The 9,813-nt window shown below is 39.1% G+C and overlaps 1 protein-coding gene across 2 annotated transcripts in view; it reads right to left on the bottom strand.

Moving 5' to 3' along the window:
• The window catches only part of Snx14 (sorting nexin 14), a 62,937-nt gene that overhangs the window by 38,715 nt on the left and 14,409 nt on the right, over nt 1-9,813 (bottom strand). For both annotated transcript variants that reach the window (XM_021206636.2, XM_021206637.2), the window contains exons 2-5: nt 7,473-7,593; nt 5,325-5,401; nt 4,997-5,075; nt 908-951 (exon numbers count right to left, since the gene is read on the bottom strand). In XM_021206636.2, the coding sequence (XP_021062295.1) occupies nt 908-951; nt 4,997-5,075; nt 5,325-5,401; nt 7,473-7,593 (321 nt within the window). The remainder of the gene's footprint in view (nt 1-907; nt 952-4,996; nt 5,076-5,324; nt 5,402-7,472; nt 7,594-9,813) is intronic.

The following is a 9,813-nucleotide window of genomic DNA, read 5'->3' on the forward strand; positions in this document are numbered from 1 at the left end:
AAAACAAAAAACAAAAAAAATTAGTCTTAACACACTGAGGATAAACTTAAATAGTAGGGTGTTTTTAAAAAATTAGAAAATACAAAACATAACTGAATCAGTGCAAAAGTGGTGCACATCATTAGACACTGTACTGTCAGATATACATGCTCAAACTTAATAAACACACAATGCTTAAGGAAACATGCATTTATCAAATGACATAATTTGGATGCCTGACTCTAAACTAGAATCTCTTTCTCCTTTTCTAGAACTAGAATGTTTCCTTTGTCAGCCAAGGAACAATACCCATGTACCCTGTGTGCACTAAAAACAAAATTACTTGGAGGAGGAAAAAAAAAACATTATCTTTTTCGGAGAATCTATTGAAATGATCTTTCAATCTGTGTCTGAACCTGTTCATGTGTGCAATTACATGTGCAGGCATGTGTTCACACATGCACATAGAGATCAGAGGTCAACCTTTCTTGGCAAGAACTTAATGAACTAAGTTATTTCTCCAGCCCCTGTGAAAGCTATATTAGAAAATGTTTGCTGGAGAGAGGATTTCCTTGTGTAGGCCAGGTTGGCCCCAAACTCGTGATTCTCCTTCCTCTGCCTCCCGATGAGCGGTGATGCAGGCTTCCTCACTCTGCCCAGTGCACCAATGATTCATAACTGAAACCAATTACATCTTTAGCAGTCAGATTGGAAGAAAGTGTACTACCCGTATTTAATGGGAAATAGTTCAAGACACTGCTAAATATCCAATAATGTACAATGTATTTCACCATAAAAAAAGATTTGGCTGAAATTGTCACTGAGAAATCCTGATTTACACTGAAAAGATATCATTAACATGCTTAGCTTAATGGTATTAATCATATTAAGAGGGGAATGGGGCTTTTATGGAAAACAAAAACCATACCTGTACCATGGATAGACAAAGTTTTCCAACACTAACTCAAGAACCTGCACAAGAAAATGTTTAAAGAAAAATAATTAGCTCTAGGGAAATGAATTGCACTTCTAAGTGATATATATTAGCACAACCAATTTCATTAAACCCAATATTGACAGTATGTTTATGCCACCTTTACATAGCTGTAACAATAAGAACATCTGAAGGAAAATACTTGAAAATTATATAATCCAGAAGTCTGTCTTAGAACACATATCTCAAATATCTCCATAATCAACTGCTTCAACAAGGGCCACCAAGATGGCTCAAGGAAATCAAATCCACCTCACCACAGCACTTGCCTGAAAACAAAAGGGCTGGGCCCGTTCTGGAGAGCAACCACGGCCACTTACTTCCTCCTCGCTTTCTGCTACACTCTGGGTCTCACCTAAAGCTCTAGCCTCACAGTTTGAAAATCACTGGCTTCCGATTCAAATAATGGGAACTTCATCACATAGCCTTTTGAAAACTTTTTTTTGAGACAGGGTCTCTCTATGTAGCTCTTACAGTCCTGGAACTCACAAAGGCGACCACAGCGATATGTCTGCCTCTGTTTCCCTCTCCCATTGTTACTGCCTGCATGCTACACTATAATTACCATCCATGTGCCTACCTCCAACTCTAAACAAAGTGCTAGCAAATAAGAACCAGTTGGACTCCTTTCTCTTTTCACTCCTCAAGGCCTACTACTCCAGTGCCTATCTCTATCAAGAGCATAAAATCATTTTGAACATGGGAGCTAGCTAGTATCCATCAATACCAATCAATATATGTGAGGTGTCCTCCTTTGCTTTCTGTTGCTGTGGTAAAACACTGACCAAAACTCACCTAGGGTTTGGAGACTATTTATTTCATCTTACACTTTCAGTTCATCAAGAGAGAAGCCAACGCAGGAACCTGGAGGCAGGAACTAGAGCAAAGGCCATGCAGTGGTTTACTAAGCCTGCTTTTCTTATACAACCTAGGACCCCCTGTCCAGGATGGCAGCACAAAATGTAAGCTGGGCCACATCAATCAGTACCGAGAAAATGCACACACATCTCGGAGGGTAGTCTGAGGAAGGTAAATCAAGTGAAGTTCCCTCTTCCCGGATGGCTCTAGTTTCTGTCAAGTTGACAAAAATCTAACTAGTACATTTCTGTTTTTTTCATTTTCCGTAATGAATGAAGTATCTAAAATCTCTAGTAGCCACATTTTTTAAAAAGTAAAAATAAACGGATGAAATTCTTTTATTTAACCTAATATATCCAAACTATTATCTTTTAATATTTAATCAATATAACAGAGACACTTCACATCTATCTAGTATGTGTGTGTATATATGTGTATGGGCATGTGTGTATGTGTAGCACATCTTAGATTGTACTGGAACATTTCAAGTATTTACTGACAGCTACATGTAGTAGTGGCTGCAGTACCAACAGCATAATAAGTATCTCCCCAGTGCTAGGGATGGAACCCAGGCTCTTGCACACAGTATACAGATGCACTACCAGTGAATTCTATCCCCAGCTCAGTGTGGACAGCACAGTTGATTTAAATCAACAAATCAAAGGCACAGAAAAAGCCTAAGAAGCCACAAAATTGTTTTAGCTTCCATTTAGACACTATATGCAGCTTCTGTTTAGACAACGATGCATACAAACTGAGATAAAGGGCCATAAAATAGGGTTTGGTTGCAGGATTCAGTTGCAAAGTTCAGTTGCTAGGTGCTAGTCTTAAACTTAATTAGCATTCAATGTAATTCAATGCACATCTATCATCTGTCACTGGTCAACTGCCTATGTGACTCCAAATCCATTGCTTAAAAGAGTGAGACACTCCACTCCCCACCTTCAAGGACTTGACTAATATATCTTAGATGCAAGAAAAAGATATGTCCTTTAAAACAAATACATAAGTATGGAAGAAATCAAAGTAAGAGCCTGTGACTAGAAGAGGACACAAACTTTCTACTGACCATTACCTCACTCTCTGACCTACACTCTAGTTAGTGTCAAAGCTAGTGTCATAGTCCACTGAGATACATGCCCATAAGAGTTCAATGTTTCTTTATGATAGTATGGGTTACTCCCATACTATCATAAAGACACTTGTTCTTGCAGCACTAAATAAACAATTTTCTTGACTAAAATGTCTACGTAAATTTGAGATTTAAGTGTAATTTGGAATAGCTCAGTATTCAAGATACTTATTTTGTAAAAATTATCTAGCCAAGAACTCATCATGAGGTAATACATAGTAAGATATGGGGTCTTTTGTGTGTGTTTATTATGTTTGTTTGTTTTTTGTTGTTTAAGACAGGTTCTGGGAGCTAGAGAGATGACTTAGTAGTCCAGAGGTCCTGAGTTCAATTCCCAGCAACCACATGATGGCACACAACCATCTATAATGGGATCCAATACCCAATTCTGGTGTGTCTGAAAGACAGCTACAGGGTACTCATATAAATAAAAATCTTTAAAAAAAATAATTAAGGTAGGTTCTGTAACTCAGGCTGGTCTAGAACTTACAATGCATCCCTGGCAGGCCAAAAAATCATGACCCTGCTGCCTTGGCTCCCCATGCTGGAACTATAGGAACACACCACCATGCCTACCTTGGTAAGATATACCAGGATTAAATCTTCCAATAAAAGTATCTGAAGGGCTGGTGAGATAGCTCAGCAGGTAAGAGCACTGACTGCTCTTCCGAAGGTCCTGAGTTCAAATCCCAGCAACCACATAGTGGTTTACAACCATCCATAATGAGATCTGACTCCCTCTTCTGGTGCGTTTGAAGACAGCTACAGTGTACTTATGAATAATAATAAATAAATCTTTAAAAAAAAGTATCTGAAAAAATTTGTTTGTATTCAACATTTTTATTTGTATATGTAATCATAAACCAAATAATATTTCAGACAACACAGATGGCATATTTAACAATGGACCCATAAGACTATAAATGTTCCCACCTCCTGGGGGCTGGGGAGGGTCACAGCTGTTATAGGACAAAGTTTGCTAGCTTGTTTGTGGCATTTAGGTTCAAATGACTGTGCTGCCAGCTATAGCAATCTATGGCACATACAATTATGTACGGTATATGACACTGGATAATAAGTACGTTACAAGTTTATGAATTTAATATGTCATGTCATTCTTTTCATCTATGGCATAGTATGTTTTATAGTATATGTTTATATATTTTTATATGTTTAGATCTGCGCTGGTTAGTTTTAACTGTCAACTTTATTCCTGGGAATAAAGTCTCAAATAGGAATTTATGTACATCAGGCTGGAGAGAAATAGATAGATAGATAGATAGATAGATAGATAGATAGATAGATAGATAGATAGGCAGACAGATAGATCGATCAATGAATGTCTTAGTTGATAATTGATGTAGGAAAACCCAGGCCACTGTGAACAACCCCCTTCCCTACTCAGGGAGTGGGGTGTCTCACTTTTTTCAGCAACAGACTTGGGGTCACATAGATAGATAGGTGACCAATGATAGCTGTGTGTTGATTTTGCCCTGAAGCTAATTAGCATAAGAATAGTGTAAAGGAGGAAACAGCAAGGTGGGAGCAGGCGAGCAGGCCAGGACCCACTTGCTACTCTCACTCTGCTCTTGACTCTGATGTGTGCTTTAAGTTCCTGCCCTGACTTTCTTGCAACAATGGACCAGAACATGACATTGTAAGCTAAATAAACCCTTTCCTCTCCTAAGCTATTTTTTTTGTAAGGACATTTTATCACAGCAGCATAAATTAGAATAGAAAATACTATACTTTTAATTTTAGAGTTTACTTTATTTATTAAAAGAAAAAAAAAACAATTTTCTGTAAAACGATCAATATGCCATGTTTGGCCAGCAGCAGCTTCAGAGAACTCATCTTTGTACATCCCTTGACTGCCATCAAGAAGGCCCATGCAATGACTGAAGCTAGCATCTAAGCCTGCACATGCTCGTTCTGTGATGCTTTCACAAGGACAAAACTCCAATGATTTTCAGGACAGTCTCATCCTTAAGGAACACAAGCTCATATTGGGCAATATTAATTAAATTACTTACCTCTGAGAGAGATGCATCTACCTTCGAAGAAACTTTCAGGTCTAGCCAGGGCTGATAGTTTTCAAGGAGCAAGGAAGGCCTAAAGTAAATCAAATAACTTAATCACTTTTAATAAAATACATTATAGTAAAATGTAAGCATTAGGGAAAAGCACTTGCCTTATAAGCCCAATCAATTGAGCTTGTTTCCAGAACCCAAATAAAAGAGGAAGAAGAGAACCAACTCCACGAATGGTTCTCTGACCTCCAAACATTTGCCACACCCCCACACACCCGCACCCACACAGAAAACCCACATGCACAATTAAAAAGTAAAAAGTGTAACTTACCTATGTCGTTTACATTTCACTTTACCACAAACAGCACAGCTATGTCCTTGTGGAAATAACTCTTGAAGTCCTAATTGCTAAAAAATGAAAGAGAGATTAGTTTTTAGTTCCCATAATATCTCTACCTCAAAGAGACAGTTTTTCAGTAGCTTTGTTACACTTCATGCAAGCACTGAAACTATTATTTCTAATAAGTATCCACTAAACAAACTGCCAGTGGATACAAAACACTGAATGGACTGCTCTGTGATACACAAGTCACAGCAGGTGGCTCAGTGGTCCAGTGGGAGAGAATTCTTTAGCATGTCCAATGGCATGGGCTCAGTGACTCCCACCAGAAGAAGGGGGGGGGGGGAATGTAAGCGTGGGAACCAAAACCAGAGGCTCTCTCAGCAGGCGTGGAGGTACATGCCTATAATTCTAACTCTTGGGGCGTGGAGGCAGGAGGATCTAGAATTCTAGGCCCATGAGACCCCATCTCTAACAAAACAACAAAACCAAACCAAACCAAACCAAAAATAAATAAATAAATAACCTTCCTCACTTAAAACTAAGCTCAAATGGCATTATCACTTATAAAAAAAAATTATCTATTGTCTTGTACTGCAAAACATAAGGACAAAAGCTTAGCTTCAATGAGGGAGAAGACATGATAATTCCTAAGACTCTGGCGACCAAATCTGTCCAAGAGTTCTGTTTCCTCTACATAAAATACCACAAATCTAAAATGAGGAACTGTATCAACTTAAAGAACCATAATTTATGATTTAAAAACAGCCCACTAGGGCCTGGGAAAACAGCCAGTGCAAGGCCCCAAGCTTCATCAGTGGGGGAAAAAAAGATACCCCATTCAGTCCTCATCTGCAGGCAGAATTTCAAATATCAGGATTTGCCTTACAGAGACAGAGTTAATATGCCATTACCACTGTTAAATTTCAGAGATACTAATTGGTTTGGTTAAACAAACTGCCTAATTAGTTTGTATTTCTATGGTGCACATATGCATTTAAAAGCCTTCCAGAGTGGGAGGGCTGGGGTTGGTTAGCTCAGTGATCGAGCACTTGCTCAGGCAGGTACAGGCGCTGGGTTCAACCCTCAGCATGTGTCCACTCACACACACACCCCCCAACCTGCACATGCAAGTAACAGCGTTGGATTACTACTTAACCCGGGATTCCTTAAATGCCTGTGCTTCAGAATGACCTGAAAAGTTTTTAACAACACTATTTACAGGGCAGTAGCCTGGAACTTTCTAACCGAATCTGAGCATAAGTCCAACAGCCCATACTGTCGGTGATTCCCAAGGAGGGTCTCTTCTCCAGCCAGCTTTGACAACCTCTGCTCTAAATTAATGGCCTTTGTGGACCATGCACCTAAGGGACAGGCTCACATGATGAACTGCAACTTTCTGAGATCGTATTTTCCTTTTACAATTGTTATTAGAACTGTAAACCTTAAAGGCAGGACTAAAGGTGCAGCTTGGTAGGAGATTACATGCAGGGGCCTGGGTTCAACCCTCAGCACCAAAAAATAAAATAAAATTATAATATGTACCTATATATTTATACATGCATATATAGGTAAATACACATAATGCTCATTTTAAATTTTTTCATATAGTCCATTATAAAATGATAGTAAGTAGATTTTTAAAATCACTGCTTTACAATGCTTTTAGTAATAAACTTTAACTAGCATAGAGTCACATAAACTGACTTTTAAAAATAAAAATCACAGGGCTGGAGAGAGGGTTCAGGAGTAAGTATGCTGGCTGCTTTTCCTAGGGACTGGAGATCAGTTCTCAGCACCCAGTGTGATCTACCAGTGTGGGTACATCACAACTGCCTGCAACTCCAGCTCCAGGGGACCTAATGCTCCCTTCCTGCCTCCAGGGGTACTGCATACTGTAAGATATGCTCACACAGACATACATCTATACACATAAATTAAAAATGTTTAAGTTAAAATTTTAAAAACACAGCCGGGCAATGGTGGCGCATGCCTGTAATCCCAGCACTTAGGAGGCAGAGGCAGGTGGATTTCTGAGTTCGAGGCCACCCTGGTCTACAGAGTGAGTTCCAGGACAGCCAGGACTGCACAGAGAAACCCTGTCTCGAAAAAAAAAATTTTTTTTAAACAAAAGTTTACCTTGGGTTTGTATTTTATTGTGAAGAATATATTTGGTAAGAGGGAATCAGGTCCTAATGAACAGTAGAATGTCACAACTCCAGCAACAAATGACCAGAAGATCATTAAGACATGAAGATACCTTAGAAAAAATGAAAATGATCAGAACCAAAGAAATCTGTAAATTAAAATCAATTCCTTCACTGAGCTACAAAATATTTATTAAGTACCTATTGATCAAGATCAATTTTTCTAATCAGTTAAATCTCTATAATGTATTTGCTAGATACAATATAAATAATAAAATGAATATTGAATATTATTTAATTTCATTGAGTACAGAAAAGTAAGCGTAACATTTCAGTTTCATTTCTATGTTGTTATGTTTAAGAAGTCTGAGTCCACTCTCACTCACATTCCCCCAAAATTCTTATTCTAACTGTAGTTCTGGGGGATCAGATGCCCTCAGAATCAGGTCAGAATCAGAAGAGATTTGGGCCTCCACAGGCACCAGGCATGCAGGCCAAATACTCATACATGCAAAGTAAAATAAATAAATCTATAAAGTAATTTTTAAAAATATGGCTCCGGAGAGGAATCTGAAGAGGCAAGTGGCCAAGTCAGGTATTGTGCCACACAATGTGCAATATTAAGGTGTCTCAAAACAGCCATGATATTGCAGATACTAATCCCCTCACACAGTTCAAGTTTCAGTGACCACAGTGTGTATATTAATTGTGAATTACTCTATAAAACATAAGCTTTAGTATTAGCTCTGCAGTCCAAAAGCCACAATCGCACCGCTTGTGTACATGACAGATTGCTCATGTACAACAGCAAAACATGGAGCTGTGTTACCTCCTTGTTCCCAATAATAACATTGTGTGACATTTTATAAAAATGGGTAATTTCAAATGGAAACTGCCTCACAAGCATGAACGTGAAACAAGGAAATGAGCAGCAATAATGCTTGAAGTGAAATTCAAACAAGAAATAAATGCAATTACAGAGGAAATGGGTCCTTGTGGGAATCTGGACAGTTTAAGATTCCAGATATGGGGTCCTGAGGATGGAGGTCAGTTGTAGAGTGTTTGCCTCACATGCAGTAAGAAGCTCTGGGCTTAATCTCTAACAACATATAAACCAGGCATGCCTCTGATGAAGTCATCTTTAGCCAGTCTGGGCTCAAACAGTGACAGGAATATTAATAACAAAGGGTGAAAACACCTCAAAGGGATTTTGGCAAAAATCTTAACATTTAAGGAAATGTTTTATAACAGTGAATAAAAAAACTGAAAATCAGCCCACATTTAGAAACTTGGCATTTAGACGCACAGAAGATACTTCATATACTAAATTCAAATTACTCTCTACTATACTTTGTTTTTAAAAGAAATGAGAATGAGCTATATGAACTAGAAACTGGGGTGCACTCAGTCTTACCCCCTCTCAATAGTTTTCTGAAGCTCTCTCTAATAACTGACAGCTATGTCTTGTCAAAAAAAAATGGCAGTGAGAAGAAAGTGAAGTCACACTCACAGAGGACACAGGAGAGGAACAGTGAAGTCACACTCACAGAGGACACAGGAGAGGAACGGTGAAGTCACACTCACAGAGGACACAGGAGAGGAACAGTGAAGTCATACTCACAGAGGACACGGGAGAGGAACAGTGAAGTCACACTCACAGAGGACACGGGAGAGGAACAGTGAAGTCACACNAGTCACACTCACAGAGGACACGGGAGAGGAACAGTGAAGTCACACGCACAGAGGACACGGGAGAGGAACAGTGAAGTCACACTCACAGAGGACACAACAGAATAAACAAAGAGGTTGGTGTGGTTTGGGTTTGGTTTGGTTTTTTTGTTTTGTTTTGTTTTGGTTTTGGGTTTTTTTTTTTGGCTGAACTTATTGTGTAAACCAGACTGGTCTCAAACTCTCAGAGATCCACGGGCCTCTGTCTCCCAAGTGCTGAAATCAAAGGTTTGTGCCATCATACCTAGTACAAGAAGATCTTAATAGAATTCTCAATACTTTTTCCTGTTTCTCTAAGGCCCACTTAACAGTACTCTGCTAACCAAAAGTTCCTGAATTTCTGTCAGCTACACCAATGAGTGGGTTGCCACAATTGCTCAGCATCGCGCCTAATGATACAAGCACGATGACCTAATTTGATCCCTGGACCCCACACAAAGGTGGAAAGCGAGACAACTTCACAACGTTGTGCTCTGACCACTACATAGGTGTTAGAATTTCTCATACACACCTACACATTATAAATTAAATGAGAAGCCAGGCGTGGTGGCACACGCCTTTAATCCCAGCACTCGGGAGGCAGAGGCAGGCGGATTTCTGAGTTC

The sequence above is a fragment of the Mus pahari genome, chromosome 10, assembly GCF_900095145.1.
Source record: "Mus pahari chromosome 10, PAHARI_EIJ_v1.1, whole genome shotgun sequence".
Lineage (NCBI taxonomy): Eukaryota > Metazoa > Chordata > Mammalia > Rodentia > Muridae > Mus > Mus pahari.